This window comes from Battus philenor, unplaced genomic scaffold (assembly GCF_028537555.1).
Source record: "Battus philenor isolate CCGP_79_NKW_IND1 unplaced genomic scaffold, ilBatPhil1.0.hap1 SCAF_19, whole genome shotgun sequence".
NCBI lineage: Eukaryota > Metazoa > Arthropoda > Insecta > Lepidoptera > Papilionidae > Battus > Battus philenor.
The window spans coordinates 12,275,726-12,302,056 of NW_027181681.1; the positions used below are offsets into that span (position 1 = coordinate 12,275,726).

General features: G+C 32.9%; 3 protein-coding genes across 7 annotated transcripts in view; 2 read left to right on the forward strand and 1 right to left on the reverse strand.

Moving 5' to 3' along the window:
* Positions 1-14,162, forward strand: part of RIC-3 (RIC3 acetylcholine receptor chaperone) — a 52,626-nt gene extending 38,464 nt beyond the window's left edge. For 4 of the 5 annotated variants that reach the window (XM_068764021.1, XM_068764019.1, XM_068764016.1 and 1 more), the window contains 7 exons: positions 1,189-1,268; positions 5,567-6,220; positions 6,877-6,981; positions 8,490-8,609; positions 9,190-9,262; positions 10,053-10,108; positions 11,016-14,162. In XM_068764021.1, the coding sequence (XP_068620122.1) occupies positions 1,189-1,268; positions 5,567-6,220; positions 6,877-6,981; positions 8,490-8,609; positions 9,190-9,262; positions 10,053-10,108; positions 11,016-11,156 (1,229 nt within the window). In that variant the 3' untranslated portion in view covers positions 11,157-14,162. The remainder of the gene's footprint in view (positions 1-1,188; positions 1,269-5,566; positions 6,221-6,876; positions 6,982-8,489; positions 8,610-9,189; positions 9,263-10,052; positions 10,109-11,015) is intronic. The other variant, XM_068764020.1, reaches the window with a different exon arrangement.
* A 786-nt stretch (positions 14,163-14,948) lies between these two features.
* On the reverse strand, positions 14,949-17,442 carry ND-B14.7 (NADH dehydrogenase (ubiquinone) B14.7 subunit). Its single transcript, XM_068764382.1, has 2 exons — positions 16,876-17,442; positions 14,949-15,050 (listed from the first exon to the last, which is right to left on the reverse strand). The coding sequence occupies exons 1-2, from the start codon at positions 17,375-17,377 to the stop codon at positions 15,040-15,042; spliced, it is 513 nt and encodes a 170-aa protein (XP_068620483.1). The 5' UTR covers positions 17,378-17,442; the 3' UTR covers positions 14,949-15,039.
* A 526-nt stretch (positions 17,443-17,968) lies between these two features.
* On the forward strand, positions 17,969-19,836 carry cpa (F-actin-capping protein subunit alpha). The gene has a single exon (XM_068764237.1). The coding sequence runs from the start codon at positions 18,004-18,006 to the stop codon at positions 18,868-18,870; it is 867 nt and encodes a 288-aa protein (XP_068620338.1). The 5' UTR covers positions 17,969-18,003; the 3' UTR covers positions 18,871-19,836.
* The last annotated feature ends 6,495 nt before the right edge of the window (positions 19,837-26,331 follow it).

Below are 26,331 nucleotides of genomic sequence, written 5' to 3' on the forward strand. Positions count from 1 at the left end.
AAAAATAAACTATTTGACATTGACAGTTTGATGACAGATGGAATGATTTTTATTTTCTCTGTTTTTTTTTTACTTTTAATTGTTGACATGAGTGCCTGTGCAATGAAATTAAAATGGAATATGCAGCAATATAATAATTGTTTAAAAATTATTTCCTTGTATAATTTATTTTATTAAAACAAATGTAGTAATGTTTATTTAAAAATTATTCTTTATAAATTCAATTAATTATTAGAAATTGACAGTTTGTTGACATATGATATATTTTTTTTATTTTGTCTATGATATTTTAATTTTAGCTCTAGTACAGTGAAATACAAAACAAAATTACTACAATATAATAATTGTGGTATATTAAAAGGCGCTTAATTTGTGGTTTAAAATTTATTAGTTTTATAATTAACAATGTTGTAATCTTTATTTAAATATTAATCATTATAAAGGCATTAAATTTTTGACATTGACAGTTTGTTGACAGATGTTATATTTTTTTAAATTTTGATCTTTTTTTTTATTTCAAATTTGCTACGATGTTATAATTGTGATACATTATAAGAGAAATTGGCCGCGTTTCAAGGGTGAACGCATATTCGTCAGACTAACCGTTTATTTTGGTCCTAACATCCTGCGCTACATAATGGTTTATTTTTAGTTCATTTTAGTCTATTTTAGTTAGATATATAAATAGTTTAAAACACGTAAATTATTAAAATCTATTCAACTACCCAACACTGTCACAAATGTTAATAAATCTACAAATATTGTTAAATATATACAGTATGAAGTGTATTCTTTTATCGAACATTTTTAATTTTAATAAAGTTCTGTAGGATGTTAATACAGATAATCAATTTTTGATCATAACGTCATATAGTAAGCTATGACGTCATTAGGAATCTCAATTTTTTTTTTATGAAAACGTGAAATGGTTTTTTGAATATATCTTTAGTCTTATATTTAAATATATATCTAATTTGGGCTTGTTTAAATTTAAAATTGTAATTTATGGATATATATATATATACACATTTATTTCACACCAGAATTAAAATTAAATGAGTTACATTAAAAGAGAATATAATTGGATTTAATTGTTGTTAAATCGTGTACACGATACTTAAGAATATGGAGGCACAGTTGTGTGTGTGTGTACCGAACGTAATTAATACAGTAATTTGTCGGGTGCAGTTGTGTCGGCCATCTCAGGCCTGGTAGCGGAAGTTCAACAGCAGATGGAGGCGAGCGACGTTCAAAGCCAACAACGACAGGTTTCTGCATGCCACATCAAACTGACTCCTATACCAGTTTTACACTTAGTATATCATCCACTCGCCATCATCATATCATGATGTCCACTGGTGGACATACTTCGACATATATTTCTAATATCACTGGTTGGTCGACACCCACTATACATATAGTTCCACTCAAAAATACTCGTATACCATAACTAGCTGATCCGGCAAACGTTGTTTTGCAAAAAAAATTGATATTTTAATTTACAAATAAAAAATAAGGGTTAATCGTAGAGGGGTGAAAATTTATGGTTGTATGTATTCTTGTATGCTGTATCATAAAAAAATAAAAACAAAAAATTTCGTTAATTAAAAATTAAGTATGAACAACCTTCATCACTTAGGGGTATAGAAAATAGATAGTAGCCGATTTTCAGACCTACTGAATACGCATGTAAAATTTGGTAAAAATCGGTCAAGCCGTTTCAGAGGAGTTCAAGTTCGAACACCGTGACACGAGAATTTTATATATTAGATTATCTAATAGAAACAGGCGTTACCTTGCGGAAGTCTCCTAACTAAGAAAGGGACTAATATATAGCTACTTCCGCTATGCAGCAGTAGTCGTGCAATGAAGAACACCGCCCGCCAAGTGGCTCACTCGGTGTTTGGCACTGGTCGGTCTAACATCTGAGGATGTCCCGTGGAGGGGTGAAACACGTGTTGAGTAAATTAACGGCGGTAGTTGTGTTTCGCATTGTTTACCGCTAACGCATTTATCAGCGGGCTCGCGAGCGGTGCACGATTGCACGACTACTGCTGCATGGCGGAAGTAGATATATATTAGTGTCTTTCTTAGTTATACCATAATTAACACGATAGGCAGGCAGGTTGGCGTTCGCAAGATTTTTTTTGTCCATTTCAAATAAATCCAATATAGTATCTCATAGGCGTTTCAACTAATAATCGCTATCGCACTGTGGTATTATGGTATGCAGAAGACAAAAATATGGGCATCGAATCTGTGAACTGTCATAAATCTTAGTCCAACGCTGGGCTATAACTATTCACAACCGGTTGACAACGATCTGCATTAAGTGTCCTTCGACATTCTTAACAAGTATATTACTTGTCATTAAAACATCATACTACCTTTTTAAATTAACGTATTAGCCTTACAACGCCATTGGACACAGGCTTCTTCAGGTCGTCGACTTCTGAAAACTTCCACGAATTCACAGATCTTCAAGGCCTTAGCGCCGCTGTTGACTAACCACTGTCACTTCAAGTCAAAATAGCTCTATTATATAACAGGGGTGGTCAACCTGCGTCTCGCGAGCCATAAGAGTGGTTTGAACGATTGTTTTTGGTTCGAATTTATTGTAGAATTATATAAATATTTAAATTTATATTGCATATATCATAGTTAATGATAAATCGAAGCAAAGTACTAATCTGAATAATTTTATTCTACAATCAAATTAGTGAAATAAAAATCATATTTAACTAACCGGTTAAAATAATTACTGAAAAGTGCTGTCGTCACCATTCATCATATTTGAATTAATTATCTGTGTCAATTTTTTATATCTAAAAATTATACCTTTTGCATCTTTCAAATGCGTATTTAATTGTCTCGAAAAAAATTTCAAATTTCGAATGATGACTCCAACTGTCAAAGTGCTTGGGCACCCCTGTTATATAACATCATTACAAACCATCTATAATCGACAGATTAAAATAAAGTTTACTCACGGTTAGTTCGTAAAGCGACATCTACTGAGAAATAACAAGAAACTTAGTGGAAATAAACTTTTTTTTAAACGGTTTTATTTAGTTCGACCCGTACGGAATTTATTTGGGTCAAAATTAGAAATTGAAATTTAAGCTTCTTCCCGTTGTCAGATTGATCTGAAATTGGGTACACACCTTTAACTTAGATGACAATATAATATAATAAAATCAATAACATTATAAAACTAAGATGGCCGCCGATACAAAATGGCGGATTACTTATTTTTCCTTAACCCTCTAAATATGCGTATCAAATGAAACGGCTACACTAGTAAAACACGATGATTATGTCAAAATTTTAAATTCAAGATGGACGCCGTTCCAATATGGCGGACTAGGTACATATTTTCCTTCAACCACCACAATATGGGTATCAAAAAACCGTTTAACTTGAAAGTTTTTTAAATGTATTTATTTAGTTTAAAATTAGAACAAAAGAATTCCGATGCATCAAATTTAAATCCGATGAGCTATATAGGTTATATTTATTTGTCTGTCTTTTAATTCTCGATTCGATTTTGTAAAATGAAAATTTGAATTAGGAATTTTATATCAATTATCCTTAGTTAGAAGTACACTGCAAGATATATACCTACTCCAAAGATTGCTATGACGAACGATCCTGCGTTTAACTATGTCGTCAGTCCACTTCCACTAGTGGGCGGTCTACCCACGCTTTGTCTACTGCCTCGTGGTCGCTACTCGAGAACCTTCCATCCCCAACGGCCATTGGTTTTGCGAGCGAAAAAAAAAACTAATAACAAAATTTTAATAATAATTTTAATTCGAAGGATTTTTGATATTGGATCATTTGGGAATTCGCATCATACACACAAACTCAAAACATAATATAAGTGTAACACTGGTATAAGAAGCATCATTATTTTTGTTTTTTAATTATTTTAATTTGTGTATTGTTTTTTTGGAATTGATTTCCGCCTTTTTTTCATCAATCAAATCACGACATACTAATTTCATTGTATATTACATTATATAGATAACAATAAAATGTGCATACAAAATAATACGCATATTATATTCGTATTAATTGTGAAGTGTTTTTGCACTAAAAAGAAATTAACTAAATTTCTCTTACTACTACAGTTTTGTCTTGTATACATTTTAAAAAACTAATATTGTATTTTGTTTTTTTTTTTATAATTCATTGCATAAAGTATTCTGGAATTTCGAATAAAAAAACATAGTTTGAAGAAATATTATTTGTGTAAAATTTTCTAGAATCATCCATGTTAAAATATTTTAAAGTAAATAGCGCGGCCTCATTTGAAGTTATTAGCGCCGATTGCGTTCCGAACGACCACCGTTATGGTGGATTGAGATGCAAAACATGGCCTTAATACGTTTTGGCACATTGAATTGTAATAACCTCAAAATATCTTTGGCGCGCATTTTCCCGCTCCTTGTTTATCGATTACGACACCACGTGTACATTGACAGAATTCATTAGTCAAAATTCTAGCCGGCCAGTACACGAGCAATAAAAAAAATAATATTACTCTGGTATAATTAGTAAATTCTTTTTGGTTGCATTGTTTGTATTTATTGGATCTTTGATACCTTTAAATAGACATTTTAAAAATTAAAAAAAAAATTAACGCTAGAATTATTTTATTATCTGTTTGATTTTTGATACCATTAAATAGACGACATTTGAAAAAATTAAAAAAATGTTTGCATTACCTGCCATTTTCCTATTCGTTTAATTCCCACCAATATACCTTTATTAAATATTTCTTTATATTATTGGATCGTTTTTTTTGTTACCATTAAATAGGTGACAATTTAGAAATAAAAAATTAAAAAGTTTAAATTTCCCGCCATTTGTCAATCAGTTTTCTTCCCGCCAAAATGAGCGATACTAACAAATAAATTAAATACATTTTGAGGTTTTACATCAAGAATGGGCCGTAAAATGCGACGCGAGCCACAGACAGTTATATAACACAAATATATACATTTAATATTGATATAAAAAAAAGCGTTTACGTCAAATTGATTAATATTTTTTTTCTGTCTCATTGCTGTTTTATTTTATTTGCATGTTCATTTAATATTTTTTAATCTGTACTGACGTCCTTGCCGCCATCTCCTGTTTGCACAGAGTTACCCTATATAACGAAATGACAATAAAAATCTATTATAACATATGACGTGTTTCCCTTGTGTTGTAATATATAACCAAATAAAGAATATACAATAATTTGTACATTACTTTTATTTATTTAGCACTTTACTTTTGTTTTTATGTGTAATAGATATAGTGTTGCCAGTAGATATATCTAATCTCTAGAATGCTTATAAATAGTCATGTGTCTGTGTGTTTAATATATTTTCTTTTCATGGTTTTTTGTTTATTTTTATAGCTTTTCAATAATTTGTGTTATATTAGTTAATTCAGTATTTACTGCATAGTATAGTTTTAAACCGTTTTCTTGTATATTTTGCAGTAATAATAGGAAAATATGTCATAGTATACTATATCACTTAAAATAAACTATACGCATTTTCCTTTCCAGGAAGCCCAGGATAACACTCGTCCTTACACTAATGGAACAATTTTACTAAATAGCGGTCCAGTGCACATTATAGCAAGCGAATTCCAAGAACCAAAAGAGAAGAATCCAGAGAAAGTAGAAAAAATAATCGAACAAAAAGAAACAATAGATGCAGAAAATAAAATATCGGATAGTTCTAATAAACAAGAAGCTGACAATGCTCTCGAATCTGTAAAAGAAGAAGTTATTTCCGAAGAGAAAGAGACTCTTACGGAACTTGAACCTATAAAACAAAAGGCAGATTTATCTAACGACATTATAGAGGATTTAATAGAATCAAAAGAAAAAGATACACTTCTTGATGATGTACAGCCTAAGGAGGAAGAACATAATAAAACAATTCAAGAGGCACCTAAATCTGAAACTGAAGAGAAGAATGAATTACCCGCAGATAAGAGTCTAGAAGTAAATGGAGAAAGCGTAAATCTAATTGCCCTATCAGAAGAAGTAGAATCAAGTAAAGATAAGACACTAGCACAGAGCTCCGAACAATTTATTCAAGAAGAGAGAAAAGAAAAACAATCTACTCCAGAACTATTAGAAGAAGCTCTTAAAGAAGATTCAATTAAAGATCAAGACGAAGAAGATGTAATTCAAGAAAGTCCGAGTGTTAAAGTAAGTTTTAATATATTTTTATTCATTATTAATTCTATCGTAACAGAATGAACTTGTATACTTGCTTTTTAAGTTTGGTAAATTAATTGAAAAAGGTAGGGTTCATGAAATAAGTTTAAATCTGTTATTTGGGGTTAAAATACGTGTTAGCAAACTTGTGGGTAGTGTGTTAACTAGTTGCGGAAACGTTCAAATTAAACGGAATTTAGCGGATATAAATAATAAACGAATGCAGTTGATAGAATGAATTTACAACAGTACCTGACTATAAATATTGCACATCGAACTTTGGAAAGGGACAATCGGATAATTTCGGCTTCGTAACTTTTAAAGGCGTCAATATATATATGTGTATATAATATATATGTCAATATATATATATATATATATATATTTATATATATATAGACATATATATATATGTACACACACACACGTCATTTACGAGTGCCCACCAACCCCATTAGATATAATGAGATATGTATATATTTTATATACTTATTATATCTAATGGGGTTTGCTAAGCACTTTCGTAAAGGTAAAACATTGATATATACTATACATTAAGATTTTAAGATTATATATATATACATATATATATATATATATATATATATATATATATATATATATCACCCGTATAATATGTGCGACAGGTAGTGGGGATGGAAGTGACAGCGCACTCAGCGGATGGGGGGGCGTGGCCCTGTGCGCCTCCGCCACTCGCAGCGCCTGCGCCCGTGCAGCCTTCGAAGCCACCAGTCAGTGCATTACACATTCTTTAATTTTTATTTATCACCTTCAAAACAATCCCTCACAGGACATTCAAACTTCGTGCCGTTCTGAGACCGAAGCACTTTCTAGTTCAGTATATTCCAAGCTTTTTTGTACCATGCCTGATCTTAGCCTTTCTAAAATTCTTTACCCCCCCTCTGCCCCCCCATACAGGGGATAAACTAGTGTTGATTCCAATTTCAAATTGCCCACCTGTGTGCCCACCATACCTCACGTAGGGCAATACTTCTTTAGACTATCCGATGACAATAACATAAAGCTTAAAGGAAATCGCAACCAATCAAAAACAAGATGTCCTCGCTGATGACTTTAAAAACGTGTAAAGGATGACAACCCCTGATCATCAAACATAAAACCGTTGCTTGAATATCTTCTAACTAGAAGTAATGGTTGCTCAACAACAACTGAAAAAGTTTGGTTCTTTTTAAATGTTTGTAAAGAGACAGCCAAGTCAAGGTCCCGTAATATATTTCCTTGTGTGGTGTTTACTTTGAATAAGTCCTATTAAGCGCCTATCTAGAAGACCCACCAGGTAAACATAACTGCTGAGCATACATCACCTATATCCTACTGTGATCAAAAAGTGATGTGAAATTATTATTTATATCTCCCGGGCATTAGAAAGGCAGGTAATTTATTTTCCTAGGTTGGTCGGACTGTATACAACATTTGCAAAGCGTTTGTCAAAAGGTTAAACACTTCGGTACGAGCGTCGAGTATACTCGACGGCCATAGGTGCATTCCCAAAGCCGGTTTTACTTGCCGCGACATTGAGCGCGTCTTGCTCTAACACACTTGTAATAAGAGTTTTGGAATACAAGCTGAAAGATACGCATTACGTTCACCTAATGTTATTATAATAAACTGTAATTGCAGAGATGGGTTAAAATTTCTTGGTTAACGACTAAAGTCGACGCTCGGCCGTGCGCGTTCATGTTATAGTACCCGGCGATAAACATTGCACATCGACCTTAGGAAAGAGACAATCGGCTAATTTCGGCTACGTAGAGCGCTATCTCTGTCGCACAAATGACATAACGACACATAGGTAGTGTTTTGTATCGACTGATATCGTTCCGCCAGGGGCGGCTTAACCTATAGTGCAGGGTGTGAATCGCACAGGAGCGCCGCCGACTCGGGGGGCGCCACGGTGCTCCGCGGGGGAGGGGAGGGGGGTCAGACCTATGGAGCGCCAGGGTTTCATTGCACACGGGCGCTACACGAGCTAAAGCCGCTCCTGCATTCCACAATCACCGTATTCGCCTGATTTGACTCCGTGCTACTTCTTTCTATTCAAACTCAAAAGGTCAAGGCAGGGACGTCACGGATGTGACTGCCATAGGCTATGTCGAATAATTTCGTTGGTCTACCTATCATACCATTCTTTATTCAATATCGTAAATGACGGTTCTTCTTCGTTGGTTCATCATTAATATGAATTTCTGTACGAAGCGAAGATTTGGTTGTTCCCCAGCACGAGGCTGAGGAGGTGAAGTCCATATTCTTGGAGACGGAGATTCCTCAGCAAGCTCGAGTCCTGGTTGCGGACTTCGCGGAGAATAGAACGGATAGAGCGAAACCGAAGAACGCACCTGTGAGTTGTACTTAATAAAGTATATTTATTTTAAATTATACATCATATTTAGCGTTAGAAAATATGTTTACACGTGTATAAAAGACATTAGGAGGAGTCGCCGTTACAGCCTAAACACAAGGTACAGGCCTCCACCAAAGATATTTATGAGGGATATACCATAATCGCCATGCTTAGCAGGCATTGGCGATCGCTGTGTGGTATTATGGTACATAGAGGGCGCTGCTATTTCGAGAAAAAAAGGTTTATATCATGAAAAATTGTAAACGGCGTTCATTTTGCTGCCAAGTACTTTTTGAAACGATCAAAATTCCGTACGTGACTATAGTATATATATAAAAATGACACCAAGAAAATATATGTTTTAAAATTATTTAGTACAATGTACAGTATATCAATGTTTTGACGTTACATAGGTGCCTAGCAAAACCCATTTGAAATAATAAAACATGAATCTTATGTACACATACTCATAAATCACGTGATTTTTGAAATATCTCCAACAAAATGGAACCGGTAAACTGATTATTTTTGCGATAATAATTTGCAATCTGTTTAAACAAGCGATTTTGTTTTCCAGTTGGTCGTAAGCGGAAAGATGACGCTGTCACTAATACAAGATGGACCACGGGACACCCCCGAAAGGGACCCAGGTGATTATTTTAGTCAAAGACAACTAGTGTCATAGAGCCACTATCGTGATAGATTACAAATAGTATACATACGTCTACACTTTAGTTATGTCTGCTAGACGCAAAAAATATTTCTTTTACAGTAATATATATTGTAGCCTAAGCGGTTTCTGTAACTTAGATCTGGAGTTAAATAATAGATTTTTATTTAAAAATTGAAATATCTCTGACTACCCACACCCAGTTAACAAATAAAAAAGTATGCCCTGTTTAATCGATATACTATAACTATATATCTGTATATATATATACTATAACTCTATAACTTCATAGTATGTTATCGACATAATTTCAGCCGTGGGACTTTCACTGCTGGACATAGACCTGGCATAGATTACTAACAGGAACCTTTCTCAAAAAAAGTGTAAGCATTTAGAGTATTCTGTCGACCTCGACAAAGTCATTTGTCCACATGTCCACACTCACAAGGCGGGTATTCAATGCGGTAGCCAGGCCTTTGGTTTCCACACCAGAACCTTTATGCCCCTATGGCTATCTGTTCTGACCTGACCACTGCCACTTCCAGTCTCTTCCGCTGGGTGATGTCACTTTATTTTGACAAATATCATTACTGAGTACGTAGTCTTCATTTTAATAAAGATCCATTTATTAGTTAAGATTTGTGCTCCGTTTTTTTTTTCAAATATCAATTAGTCGATAATGGTACTAAATCTGTAATTAAAAAAATTACAAGATTGTTGTAAAAAAATGTTTGAAATTCCAAAAATGATGGTATTTGAAAATTTTGCAGAGTCCACGGTAGACGACTTCACAACCGCCAGCGCGATGACCCAACCCCAAGCTGAGGTGAGCTATAAGATTAACTTAATTTGTAGTTTCAATATGAAGGTACATGTCCGGAGAACAATTGACTTGACCACAGACTTACTTCGAGTAACTCCCTAAAGTTCAACTGGTGACTATTAACAAACCGACCTTTAAGGATGAGAGAACATGGCAATGTTAAATATTAAATACTAATATACAGTTAAAATTATTAACTGTCTAAATAACCCCTGCTGTATCATGTAAAGTAGAATCGAAACGGGGAATGTATAAAAAAACCTTGACTAAACTAGACTTGGCTTGAAAAAATAGACTGTGGCAACCCTTTATTACTTACCAAGGCGTCTAAATAACTGTTATTGTCAATACAAGCATTTTGTTATTAAAAATTGGAATGCAAAAAAATATAAGTAAATATAAAAATGTAAAAAATTGTACTTTGGAGGTGAAAGCGATGTGAGAAAGGAAAATAAAGAATGAAAAGGAATAATAGATTATTTACATGTTTATTTTTAATTTTATTTATAAATAAGCTCGGTGAGGTTTTTCTTTTATGATCTCAAAAGTCAGTAAACCTTTTTTGATGTTGACTTTCACAGATTTCACTGTTGTAATTTTTAAATTTTAAATTTCTTCTATTTAGCCAATAGCCATCTACTTCGAGGCATAAGGCCTTCCTCAAATACCCCCACTAAGACCTGTATTGGTCATAATTCCAGCAACTTCCAGGGACCATAACTATATCATCGATCCACCTAGTGGACGTCCTACCCACCTACTTGAAGGCACATACTATAGTACCTAGATACCATTGGAGGCACCGGTTCAGTAACCAAAGTGCTGCCACTTCAGACATTAACTTAAAATGTAAGTATAAAAAAATATTGTTGTTAATTTAAAGAGTACATTCTCTTAAATATTCTTGCAGAAAGAGGACTTGTCGGATGAAGAAATAGAAGAGGAGATAGAAATAGAAGAGCTTGAAGAAGAAATCATAGAAGAGATTGAAGAAGAGGAGGAAGAAGAGGAAGAAGTTGATGAAGTTAAAAACGCGCCAAAGACAGGCTAAGTAGCAAATTGTACTGATCTTTCACATTGTATATCCGTAGGTATGTTTGATATTAACCAAGGTAGGAGTATATTGTGGGTAGTAGGTAGTTATTAAATGGGTTTACAGATAATCTAATTGATCAGAAATAATTACAATTGTAATCATTATAAAGATTAACATTTTGTCTTCAGATTCTTTTGAAACAATTTTTTTCTTATTTCTTGCAGTTTGAAAACAAAAAATACCTTATTCAGGAACATATTAAAAAAAAATTTAATATAGACGAGATTAAATTAAATCATTTAATATTTCTTAGGAGAAAATTAATTTACCTTAAATGAGATTAAATTATTAAAATTTTAAAATGTTTACATTCAATCCTGTCTTCTTATCGCCAGTATCTTTAAATAATATGATGAACTAACAAAAGTACTGATTTGTAAGAATTATTAAAGGAATTGGATAATCTTTGATATATATCATTAACATAGATTGGATGTCTAGGTATAATGTTTATGCTTTTTATTGAAAGAACTTTTATATCAAAGAATTGCATAAATTTCAGTATATAATATATTACAATTGAACCTAACGTATATTTTAGTTCACGCATTCTTTGTTATCGAATTACACATAATAAAAACAAATCGCAATTAAAAAATTAAAACAAGATATGATAATCTATGTTAATAATATATTTAAAAACTTAGATCTTCCCGCTGAAAAAAAAAAACAGATTATATAACTAATAAGAAGCAAAATTAATTCATTTTGCGAACAGTAGAATCGTTTGCTGTGTTATAATTACGAATTTATGATCATCGTTCTTTTTATTACGTGCCAAATGTCACTTCCATCTTTTCGATGTATGATTTATTTATTTTAAATAATGTGGAAAATTAAAAAAATATTTATTCACCCAGGTTATTTGATAAATTTAATTATAATTTGTTTACTTTACAAAAACAAGGTAATAATTATTTAAGATAATTTATGTTATCTTTATTTAAAATTTGATGTTGATTTATTATCTGTGCACGACTTCTGTCAAAATGACATTTGTTAATTCGCTCCAAAGTTGTTTAGCCAAATTTTTTCGTTTAATAGAATTAACATTTCTATTTATATACTTCTCGTTTAGGGTTTTGAGAGTTTAGATATATTTTATATTTACCATTGTGGTGTTATATAGCGAAAATTAGTTTTACATTTTTATAATGAATCGAAAATTGTTTACGTAAAAATTATGAACTGAATCTTAATTGTGCGTATATGCTTCACCGTTGGACAGAGTTAAGTGTTTTTAACTGCACTTTTGTGAAAACGAAGAATTGTAATAAATTTAAACATGGGTTTAAATACATTTACTGTTTTAAAAGCTTGTAAGTAACAATTAATCACAGTTAACGAAAAATGCTACAATTCAATCACTGTCACGTTGCTTTTTATCCTGTAAACTTGTCATTATTATCCGTAAAATACGTAATTAAGTTATATTTTTGAAACTACTTTTAAAACATGAGGTATGTGTACTTGCCGAACATCAGATGTCTTATTATACATACACCTTCACGACACATTTAATTAATTTCAAGTTGAATTATGCCATTATAGAGAAACTCAACTATATACAAGAGAGTTTTGACAAATTAGGCTATTCCGGAAGTTTTATCGAAGCCATACACCTATTCAAATGCTCAAAAGTAGAGTTTGACATATGTTGGGACTGACTGGGGCATTAGGAACCTCTTTACATTTTTCTTAGCATGATTAGTCTTTTAATCTTTTGCCTTATAAAATCAATTATTATTTTACAAAACTAAGTGAAACATAACACTAGACTAATAGAACAAAACAAACATGCAAAACTGCAAAGGGACTTTCCAATATAAAAAGTATAAAAACAAATAAAACTATAAATAGGTTCTAAATGCCCCAATTAGTCTTCAACAATATTAATAAATGAAAAAACTATGCATCCTACATATATAGATACATTATCTATAGCAGGGGTGGCCAAACTGCTGTTCTTTGAACAATTATTTTTGGCCCTGATTGATTGTGGAATTATTTAAATTTATATTGCCTATGTCAGCTCTTGGGAAATGGAAACAAATTACTGTGTAAATAATAATTATTATTATTCCACAGTTAAATTATCAAATTCAAAACTCTGATCATAATTACCTAACCTGCATCTTAAGTATTATTAGGAGTGCTGTCATATAAGATTTTTGTAAAAATACATTCTTTTGAGTGTTTTAAATGCATATTCAATTGCAGTTTGAAAGCAATTTCAATTTTCAAAAAATGGCTCGAACTGTCAAAGAGCTTAGCTACCCCTGATATATAATTACCGATGTTTAGGTGAGATATGTCAAAAAAATTAATCTTTGATAGATCTCAACTAAAATTTGACCATGGCTGTCCCTTTAGGGTGGTCATGTGCATTTTATTAACCCTTTCGTTACCAGTGCTCGAGTTAGTCGGCCATTTTTAATTGATATACCAGTAAAATCTTCAAGTATGTAACACAAATGATAAAATTCAAACACCAGCTTACTGCTACGCAATGCACACACTTTGCAGCACATGCCTGGTTCAGTGGCGTCACTTTGGTGGAATGGACTGCGGTAAAGAAAGGGTTAACACTGTCCAACAAATATAGGATGTTGTATTTCTGTAAAATCAGTATATGCTGCCATATACTTAAATTAGGTGATAGATATATGATTTGTGCACTGGTGTGGGATTTATTTAGTAATTATGCATTTATATATTGTGTTTCAGTCATATATTATCTGTTATTTTTATTTATTATTATGGAATATCTAAATTAAAATATTGTTCCGTTATTAATGTTCTATTGCTTGCCTCCTAACAGTGTATTAGTTAAGCCCTTTATTGCAACGCTTTGAACATTCCTTTGTATTGAACAACAATATTACCAATCATAAACTACAATAGAACAAAAATTACCAATTGCAATGTTTATACATTTAACAATAGCATTTTTGTTATAAGTCGCTTGAATTTTGTCTTGTTAATTGAAAATAAAGTTTTAACATAAACAGTTGTTTTATTCAACCTAATGTCTTGAAGTAAATTATCACAGCTAAGTTAATTTTAGATGGCCAATCTAATTGTAAGTAATGTTACAAAGCACAAGAAATAGAACCCGTTAAACAATAAACATGGAACCTTAAGATCAAGAAGATAAACACATATAACCTTGAAGTTATTTATTAATTTTTGTGTAAGGTTCTCGGGAATTCTGGGTACTAACTCAACCTTTCTAGAACCTTCTCCATAATATATATAGGTGTACTCCCCCATGTTGACAGTTCAGTGTTGTTTTTTGAGTTATAAGATTAAGATCTTACAATCAGTGATACAAAGTGACTATTTGGTAAGTTATTTGGACAGTGATTTCTTGAGATATTTGGAAGCATACTTTGGACTATTAAAAGTATGCTTTGTGTCAAAGTAGAATGACCAACTGATTTGTGAATAAAGGACTCCTTGTGAACCAGTGGTGTTACACAGTATGTAACAGTAACATTAAGTTAAAGTTTAAAGTTTTTTGTTAAACATTTGACTTCAATCAAAACCATGGACAGGCTTTTTGTTGTTACTGACTGGCTTGCCTTGCCTTATCTCATGCTAATTCCATCATAAATATGGTTGAATCATCTCAACCAAAGAAAATATTAATTGAGATGATACATTGATAGTACTTGTGATGCTTATGTAATAACTTAACAATCTTTATTATACAGAAAGTATAAATAGGGAAAAGTATACACAATGTAGCCTTTAAAAGCATTTAATGTAACTTCACTTAAATAACATTGATTTTATATACACACTACTTGCAGCTAGCTTGATCCACCTGGATTATCTAATTGGTACCTGAAATTAGATGAAACTGAAATATATATTGTCTACCTCATATCAGTAATAAGTAGAGAAAAATAAAATAATAAAGTATTAAATAAATAAAAAGGTTGTATAGTAGATCGCCTCCAACAATAAGACAGCCTATTGTACCTGTGTGTATATATATTTTTTAGCTATATTATTTTGTAACATTTCATTTTAAATGTATTTTATTTAGTTTTTTGGTGTATAATAAAGTGTAAATAAGGAACTAAAATGGAGATGTATACGAAAAAATTGTAAAAAGAGGCATTGTAAGGCCTTTGAATATAAGAGGATATAGTGGTAGAATTTGTAGATGAGAGATGACAACATGAATAAATTAAAGTATGATGAAAAATCATTGAAATATAAGTCTTTGTATAAAAATTATTGGTGAACAAGAGGTCGCCAATAATGGGGACTATATAAAAAAGTATGACAAGAAACATCAACATTATATCAGCCCTAGGAGATCCACAGCTGTACTAATACTTCTCCATAGATCCCCTATGAATCTAGTTGTGGAAGCAACTTGCAACCAGCATTTATTATCTGTTAAATTTATCAATATGTTTGAGTGTAATTTGTGGGCAACTGTGTATGATTTAAAAAATATATATTAATAAAGACAGTGTAGCAGCCTTTGGAAATCTTTGGAAAATTAAAAAAGATTTTGAATTTATAACGGGCCATTATTTTACATTTTTTCATTGATTTTAAAATAAAATTTTAAAAAGTTGAAAGTTACTATTGTAAGGGAGTTAAAATCTATTATTTAGTTTTCATAAAATTCTGAAAACTTAACATTATTTGAACCTATGTGAACTAAGTTCTTAAAGTGCTCGAGATGTCCAGAGAGACTCAATGGATGTCTGTCTACTGACAAAAAATGGGGTTTATGTCATCTACATACTATGGTATATATATCAGTTGCTCCATATCTATATCATGTGTCAGAAATGTTGTATGTCAATCAACATAAATTCCATTGTTCACTTCGACCCTGGGTTATATTTCTCAAGAAATAAGGTAGCCAGCAGATTGTTCCAAACTTGGGCAGTGGGAATCAGATCAAATGTTAAATCAAAATGCTTTATATTTCTCTAAGTATTACTTCACAGAATAAGGGTGGCTGAGGACTAACTTCCATCTTTTTTAGATAAATGGGGATGGTGAGGAAGGGTTGAGAAGTTCCACAGGACATTCTCCAAAATGAATGCTGTATATAAATTTATGGACTTGCTACTTCCTAGCTGTGTTTAAGTCTGAATTGTCTTAAAAACTATCAACTATAAGTCAAAGATGCCATCTGCTATAAGGTGGAAGATATCTGATTACACTTAGCTTAAAACTTTATAAGTACTTAGCCCTTGGATATTACCTAATACTTGAGGCACACAGCAAATGACAACCTTTACAAGGTCGCCTGTCCCCCACATGCTTGAATATCCTATCCTACTATTTAAGACAATAATATATTTCTTTTAAAACTAACAACTACATCTCTATATTGTGTAATTTTGTAAAATTTTTACTGCTCCCACATTAAAAATTTGTATACTAGATGGCAAAAGGTTGTTGATAAGAAATAAAAACTATGTGATTACATATGAATTAACAATCTATGTGAAACCTATGGCTGTAATGATAATGAACGCTGAAACAGATATCTGATGGTCGATAAAAATCACCAAGTAAGTTGTTTTGTTTATTGAAACACCACATGATTATGTGAATGTTCTGGAACAATATATATAGACAGCAAATTCTGTAAAAAAAATGCTAGAACTACTATATTGTTCATCTTTCAGCTTACCTTTAGTCCAAGTTTTAAGATTATCCAAGTCCTTTACCAAAGTCCAGTCATGTCTAACCGACTGTATAGTTTTCGTGGCACTAGGAGGCATTTGGGGAATTAATATCCAACCGTTGTCTACTGCTGCCTTTTTTATAAGCGCAACTGCACCTAAACCGATGCAGGCAGGCACAGCCACGGTCAAGGAACGCATCCAGGCGCCAAAAATAGAGCCCGCTGCGACTCCGCCAAGAAAATAGTTGACACCGTCGTTTTTATTTCTAAAATTCTGTGCGACATTGGTGGTAACAGTGAAGGCGGTCGCCATTCCAACTAGTGGCCCCAGGTAGAACATGTACCGTCCAGTCGTGTTCACGATACCTTTGGGATGAGAGTACATCAGCACATCGTAAGTAGCTGCCGCCAGGCCAGTCAGCGTTGCATATTTCCCAGTCACAAACACTTTCTTATAAACGTCCTGGCCCTCGGGACTGTCGTAGTATTTATAATTGAATAATGACATTTTTCTTGCTATAAAAACGAAAAACTTTTTCGGAATGAAGTTACACAATACAGTTTGACATGTTGTTGTCTTTTACTTGCAGGCAAAAGCATGAAATGTTCGGCCAAGGCTTTCCGTACAACCGAAAAACTTATAGCCCAACATAATAATTAAAATTGTATAAGTCTACATCCTAATGCAATTCAAAGTTAACTTTTACAAGCATTCACAAAAGTAACATTGGCTTAACTCTGTTTTTTTCTCGTAATATAATAATATTGAAAGTATTTCAAAATTTGCCATAATTTATTTATTATTTTTTATTACGCTTAAGTTAAATACAGGTTTAATGTTTTTTACCAGCTATAACATTTATATTATGAGAATACTTATCTAAAATTTTATTTTATGACGAATAAATTCAAAATAAATTGACTTTGTATACAATAGGCTTAATAACAATTTTTGTTTAAAGTATTTCAGCAGGAAATTACCAATTCTACTTGTAGTATATGTATTAAATTTGTGTTTGTATATTCGTACCTTGTTAATTAATTCCTTGTTCACTTCCTTCCGTCATTGGTTATGCCTTCCACTTCTGGTGCAGTTTTATCTGTGCCAGTGTCAAAAAGTCAAAAGTATCAAAAATGGCGGCGGACGGTGACGAAGTGATTAGTGATCAGGAAAAAGTGAGAATTGTTTCGGATTTCATTTTACACTCGCCGCCAGGCGAATTCAATGAAGTCTTCAACGATGTGAGGGTGTTGCTAAACAACGACAGCCTGCTAAAGGAGGGTGCGAGCGGTGCATTCGCACAGTACAACAAGGACCAGCTCACGCCCGTGCGCCTGGAAGGCTCTGAACTCCATACTTTGATAACAGATCACAACGAGCTCGGCGGCGGTAGGTTTTTCGACCCTCGCTCCAAGCGATCGTTTAAGTATGACCATTTACGCAAGGAGGCGTCGGAATATGAGCCATACGAGCCCGACCGAGTGGCCGAGCCGTGGCGGGCGGCGCTTGACGAAGAGCTGACCGCGTACGTGGCTGCGCATTACAAGCATGGCGCGAGCCTCGTGGTGGGGCGCGCGCTCGACTCCAGCACCGTATCATTGGTGGCTTGCATCGAGGATCACCAGTTCCAGCCGAAGAATTACTGGAACGGGCGGTGGCGTTCCGTATGGTCGCTGACGGTGGGCGCAGGAGCTGCCGAGCTGCGAGGCATGCTGCGCGTGCAGGTGCACTACTACGAGGACGGCAACGTGCAGTTGGTGAGCTCGAAGGAGGTCCGCGCGCCACTGGCGGCGGCGGGCGAGGCGGGCGCCGCTAAGGAGTTCGTCCGCCTAGTGTGCGACGCGGAGAACGCCTACCAGACGGCCATCTCGGACAACTACAAGACGATGAGCGATACGACGTTCAAGGCGCTGCGACGACAACTGCCGGTGACGCGCAGCAAGATCGACTGGGCGCGCCTGGTGTCCTACACGATTGGCAAGGAGCTGAAGAGCCAATGATGTCCCGCCGCTGCGCTCTGAGCTGCAGCGGTCGCTCCACGCCTCTGTACATATTCGCATAAGAATAAATCTTGTTCAAATGTTTACTGGCCCCGGGGCCGGAGTATATAGAGAGATCGCTATGTAACTGTTGAATTTTATGCGTTCTGTTACTCTCCTTACAAAATACTAATTGCCGCAGTCTTTACATTTGTTGCTATCAAATATTCATACTATAGGCTTCTCTCGGAGGAGTACAAACGGTTTCTGTTAGTAGCATTGAGATTATAGCAAATAATGTACTTAGGCTGGAACCTATATTAGACCCCGTTGGTAGGTTCTTAGTGGAATCCGGTCGTAGGGTTGTCATGGAGGACCTTTGGATGCTGCGTCTCAACAGAGTGACTCGTTTGCAATAGATAGGTAGTTGTGTAAGCAATACAATTGATTTTTATGATTTGTTCATCAACACATGTCAATTAAAGATGTTTATTGTAACACATTGGTTCATTACTGTTTTCACTCGACTGTAAATCCATCCAACCTATATACGTTATGGTCAGTATTATTTGCAATGTATGAGGATTATTGCTTGCATAACCGAGTGCTATGCGGTATGTATGAACATTGGAAAGGAGGTTCTTATGGTGCATTTAATTATAGTTATTTTAAAAGAAATTGTCCACGTAGCTTTAACGCGGTGTTTATGAGCATAGAGCACAATATATTCGATATTTTTCAAATAAATATGTGGGGAGTTGCTCAAACTATGGTAACGGTTACAGTGAAATTAAAGAATGTAGCGTACTATTGTCTGCGCCGCGGCGTGTGGCCATGGAACAGATCATTCTCTATATTTAACAATTGTAACATCAGTAAGGTTTATTTTGTAATTATTATTCTAATGAACGTACATAAAAATCCAAGTATTCTGTAATGTATGATTGAATTCATTTGAATAAAAATATATATTAAAATGTTGCTAAATTTTGGCTTTTTATTTTAATCCAACTTACTATGAATGTTTCATGTTTATTTTTGATACTTGTGCTAAATAAAGTTATATTATGATTATATCTATAGGTGTATATTTTAATTCCTGTTGCAGTATCTTCCTACAAACAAGATTGTTTATTTCAACTGGTTTTGTTCAAATTCTTTAATGGATGAAATATAGGTTTTCAAGGGAGCCTAGCTTTTAAATACTAGCTCTAGAAATTGTGACCTGTATAAACTAGGTGTTGTCCACAGTAGCAAAATTATCTGTCCACTGGGAAAATTGATAATGATTTTGGTAAGGTTGTTCAAAAATGCTGAATGCAGACTGCTTCCAACAGGTCTTTTAACAAATCTATGAAGGAGGCTTATATCCAGGAGTGGATATATTATGAATTAAAATTAACCTATGAAATCTACACCTTTGGCTACATAGTAAGACAGCTAAATATGAAATATATTCGGTAGACGAGAATAGATCAGGGAAATTCCCGTTAACAATGCTGTATGGCAGGAAACAGTAGCACGAAATAAGCTAATAAATTCTATTACTGAAGGTTAATTAAAAAAATATTATATTAGCAATGAAAAGAATTATAGAGAATGGTCGGGTCGGGTCTTAGATAAAATATGTTAAAAATAATTATTTTTTAAAATGAGTGCATTACAGCAACCTCAACTAACAAACGTAAAAGTTTGTTCCCTTGACCCACTTTGAAATGAACTTGACCTATATGGGCGCGGGCTTGGAGGAATCAATATCACACGAGAGGGTAATTAATTATCTGTATTCATACGACTGAATTCCACAATCTTTTTATTTTTTTCATACTTTTTTACTATAAAAATTTTCAATCTATATTTCAAATTTAAAAATATAAAATTCTGCAAAAGAATCCACAAGGCGGTGAAAATTTGTAGCATATATTTGCAAGTTGTTTATTAATCTTAAAAAATAATTAGTGTTTTTTTTTTATTTAAAAAATTCATGACCGAACAAGTCGTCCAAGCTTTTGTATCAAGCACAATGCTTCTCATTCTATTGTTTGACAGAATGTGCTCGTTTTGAGGCGAGCTTTTCACAAATATATGCTTTTTGAGCTTTATCAGGCCGGATGCGAGCACAGCTGCGACCGGACGTTCCTATCATTTGCAGTTCCGACCTAATTTCTCATGTTATGTCACTGTCAAAAAAAAATCATGTATAAATATACCTTTATTTAGTAATTAAAACAATTTGACAATAATAATTTGTGTGCCAACTAAATTCTATAATAAAAATAGTACAATACCCGGCAATAAATTTAATAAAATTATTGCACATTGACCTTTAGAAAGAGACAATCGGCTAATTTCGGCTTCGAACAGTGCTATCTCTGCCGCACGACTAACAAAACGTCACATAGGTAGTTTGGGACAGAGATGATGCTCTACGAAGCGTCTCTTTACAAAAGTCGATGTGCAATATTTATCGCCGGGCACAGTAAGTAACTTTTTGCATTATACGGACTGAGATAACTAATCGCAAAAATATTTTTGTTAAAACGTTTTTAAGTCCAAGTCATACTTTTATATGTGAGTAATATATTAGAGTGACCGGAAAGTAACGTCGTTTCTGTCGACATATTTTACAGAAAAACCAATTGATTTTACTGCTTCGGCATTCAAAATTTGTATACGGATGACATCGAAGATGAATGAATATATTATTATAAATAAAAACATGTAATAATGTAGTCGTGTGAATTTAACTTAAGAAAAAGACATTACTTTCCGATCTTCCTAATAGTTAAGATTTGTTTTTTGGAAAGGTCACAGATGTATTGTTAAACACTAGGTTCAATTTGAACCTGGGAAATGGTTTATCTCCAAATACAATTAACGTTTAATCAAAAAAAAAAAATTATTGAAACCCTCTATCTGTAAACAGAGAAAAATAAATTTGTGATTTTGTTATAAGTCGATTTTTTAGTTTCTTGGAGTACCCACGTATTTTTAGGTTACTAGTCTTTTTGGTTTCAAAAATCCAAAACTTAATAAAACTGTTTTAACATGTCACAACTTACAGAACCAATTAAAAATATACCCATTAATCTTATTCTTTTATACACTACTCAATAAATAATATGTTTTTTACCATTTTAAGGTCTTTATAAGGAATTGGTTGACAGATAACACTCTAGTCAATTTCGGGGATTCCCCTATGAATTCTTGTTGCTTAAATTGATCTCGTGAAGTTGCTTGACCTCCACTGACCCGTGCCTTGAGCTTGCTCAATAACCCTTTGAATCTCGATGCTTTGTGATACTATATTGCATGTATGTCAGACATGTAAATTGCAATTGCCTTTAATTAAACCACTGTTAAATTTAACTAAAAAATTCTTTTACTTTATTAAACAAGAAATTGTTGTTTTCTGAACCAATTCAGACTAAATCAATAAAAGTTTAGGTATAAAGTAACTTTAGGAGTAGAGAGAGGTTCCTGTATGTTCCACACGGAATGCTATTTCGGAATGCTTGTATTTATTATTGATCCTGATCAAGTTTTTTATGTTAGCCAGTAGGGCTTTTACAGCTTCACCGGTGATGAGCTCACGGAACGGAAGGGTACCTGAACTTACAGAAATTATTACTGGACATTCCAGTTGCACGAAGGCAGCAGCTGTACACCTGTATGTACACCTGTAAGTGTAGAGTGTGAGGTTTGAATTGCCAGCGACGACCACTCGGTAGTCTAAAATAGTAATATGGATTCTTTCTAGGATGGTTCTCGTTGCACACGGAGGCGGAAACGTATCGGAGTTTGTTTTTATAAAGTTATATGAATATTTATGTATCTCAGGGAATATTAACATGAAGCGTATAAAATTGAAAAAAAGATAGAACAGTAAAAGAAAGAAAGAAAGTAAAAATGCAATCAAAATACACCAACACGTCACTTCGCGTCGTGGTTACGTTTCAAAAAAAAAAAACACAACGCTAATTGAATTATGAATTTCTGTAGAAAGTCATATAAAGATCGAAGATAGGTTCCCGGGTTACGAAAATATTACTTTTTTTTAAAAAATAGTATAAAGTAAACATTTTAAAAACAAAAATATATATAACTCTACCAAAAAATTAAATTTCAAAAATATTTACTTTTCTGTAATCAGAAACAACACGTACAAAATTATATAAATTTATTATTCTCTTCCTAAAAATGCACAACGCTATACGTAGTTCAAAAACTGAACTATAAAATTATCAAAACTAAGTGAAAGTAAATCCATTGGAATTGCATTGATTTTTAGTTAGAAAAGGAATCCCCGCGTTTTGATGGCATGACGCAATTAGAAACAAAAGTGTTGCCATCTTTAAAAAAAATTAAAGACGAACCCAAAACAATGCTACCTCGAAAATCTAACGCACAGTGAAAATTAGTGTTAACTAAGAAGCGACACAACTTCGAAAGAAAGCAAAACGAAACGACGCAAAGCAACATAATAGAATAGACAAAAGTAAATGTGATACCAATTGTGATAATATGTATTAATATAGTTAGTCAAAATGGTATATGCACTAAATGCAAGTGTGATAAAAAATAAAGAAAATCCAATATCTGTGATTTATTTAAGAAGTGAAGTGATGGATGAAAGGTGATGAAAAGTAAAAAACTAAGACTGGATGGCTATATAAGATTATGTGAAGTGTGTCTCTGTGTTTGGCACTAATCGGTGTCACGTAGCTCCCGGGGATGCCCCGTGGAGGGGTGAAACACGTGTTGAGTGATTTGACGGTGTCAGTTGTAATTCGTTGTAATTCGCATTGTTCGCCGCATACGCATTTATCAGCGGGCAGGCGGGCGGTGCACTTTGTTGCACGACTACTACTGCATGTGTGGAATTGGCTAAATATTGGTCCTTTTCTTACTTCCAAAATGTAGTTCCAAAATACTGATAAACTGGCAATTTTTAGCCAGCTCTGAAGTTTAGCTTCGTCTCTTGTCCATCTGTGTGTACTTTTCGACAAAACGACTATTCTCTCCTTGCTTGAAGTTTGGTGGGACTTACCTGCTATCACCATGCTTCATGTACCCTGTAACTTCCATTGCTATTGCTTCAGATAAAACTTAACTTATTATATTACGTTTCAAAGTTCAAATGCACTGTTTATGCAATTTTATATATAAATAAATACATTTTATACGTGGTTATTTATATTGTTAGTGTTTTTGTCACTTTAATGTAATTATATAAAAAAGAAAAATGGCGAAAAACCCTCGAACCGTAAAACAAAAAAGCCGTTTAGAAGGTACGACCTTGCCTTTTTCATTTAAAAAAATGAATTACATAGTTATTGATTTATATGTTACATATAGTTGTTAAGTATATCTAAGCTGAAATATATATAAATAATTATTTTAATATTAAAATATAAACTTTCGCAGTGCAATATATGTTTGATACTTCATTCACAGAACTCCCTATCTTATCCGATTCGTTGTAATTCAGTGTGACTTCATGTAAAAAATGATAATTAAATTGCGATCAGTAACAATTAAGTGTTTGCTTACGAATTATTATTATTACTAATATTATTATATATCTAAAAACAAAAGAAACTCGTTTTCAGAAAAAAATCTGCCTAAATTTAGGTAATTTTAGCACAAATGTTATCTATATTAATAGCGCATACCTGTATTGAAAATTTCATATTTAGAACGGAGTGGATTCTAAATATGAAATTTTCGTTATTAATATATTGATTATTTTTTCGTTATACTTTTGAAAAAACGTTCGGTATGTACAGACTAACAATTGATGCCCAATACGTTCTTGTACGTTATATGAATATAATAAATTATAATGATGTATAATATATATCTGTAATATATATATAATCTGAGATGCGATAAATGTTAATTTACCTGTAATTTTTGAAGGTACAAATAAATAAATAATAGAAAAAAATATTTATTTTTGTAAATTTTGTAACGATTTTTGGACTGTTTGGTATAAATCGTATTTTGTCTATTTAGTATTATCGTCGTCGTTTTACCCCATAAATGCCCAAAGTATCGGCTTCCCCCAAACACATCTATAGAGGGATATATAATAATTGTCGCCTTTGACGATCGCAGTGTAGTATTATGGAACGCAGAGGATGCTGCTGTATCTTCTGGAAGTACAAACTGTGATTTATATAAGACTTTATACCGCGTATCGAACCTGAGGCATGTGATCACAAATCTCATTCCTCTATCGCTTCGCTACCACTTTTCATAGATATCGATAATTCACCAAATATAACTAAGTTATATTATTACAGATATACAAGTAATATTGGCGATATTTAAGTCCGAAATAATTTGTTATATTTGATATTTTACTTTAAATATAATTGCATTGGCCTACATTTTCGTCTAGTTTTGTTTAAGTTGTTAGTATGATCAGTTTTGGTATACTGCATATTAAACTATCGAATATTTAACAAAGGAATGAATTCTAATTTCAAATTAAAGTTCAAATGTATTCCAAAGTTCGTTGTTACATTTTCCGTGTATATAATTGTTTTAATAACACTAAAACTATATACAATTATCCTTATTTATTAGTTCAATATATACTTCGAAGAACATGGTTTGAGGTTAGTTAGAATCTTTTTAAGTAATTTACATTTTTAAATAAATTCAAATACATTACATGAACATGTTATAAAATCTCTTTTGGCTGGTTTTGTTCATTAAAAATGTTACATTTTAAAATGTGAAACGAATTAGTAAAATTTATTTATTTTCAAGTTTTTAATTTATCATCTCTCTGTTAAAATGAACAAATTTAATTAAGAATTTTCATATGTTTTAAATTTAGATTTACACAAAAATAAAAATTCAAAAAGGCGCGAAAAAGAAATTGTGACGTTTATGGACCTATGCGTTGTAAGTAACCAACAAGATGGCTATCAACTGTCAAAATGGCGCCTATATTTAAATGTAAATAAAAACAAATGGCCTCGAATTATCAAATAAAACTTTTAAAATACATTATTTCACAACAGTTTATATTTAGCACATACTTATGAAAATAAATTTTAATCCAATAACCAATGTAATGAACTTAAATACATTTCTTAGTGTCTTTAAAGTTTCGAATACACCTATCCCCCGATTTACACGGTACTTGTTTTACACGTTTTCGCTTTTACACGGTTTTCCAAATAAGTTTTCATTTGTTTTTATCGCACTCTACTAAATGCTACTGCGATTGAACACGTGTGCTGTGTACACATTTCGCGGGGAATCCCGAGCTTCTATGCTGACTTGCTGCACACAAAAATGCAAAATTAAAGTTTTATCTACGGAAAATTGTATCAGAGTGAAAGTTTCACAGTTGCAGAAAGATTTAATTTTCCATATTCGTCAATTACAAGTAAGTGCATAATTTAGATTATTATAATTAAAAAAAGAGTATTTCCGTTTTATATTAAATATTTTAACTTATCA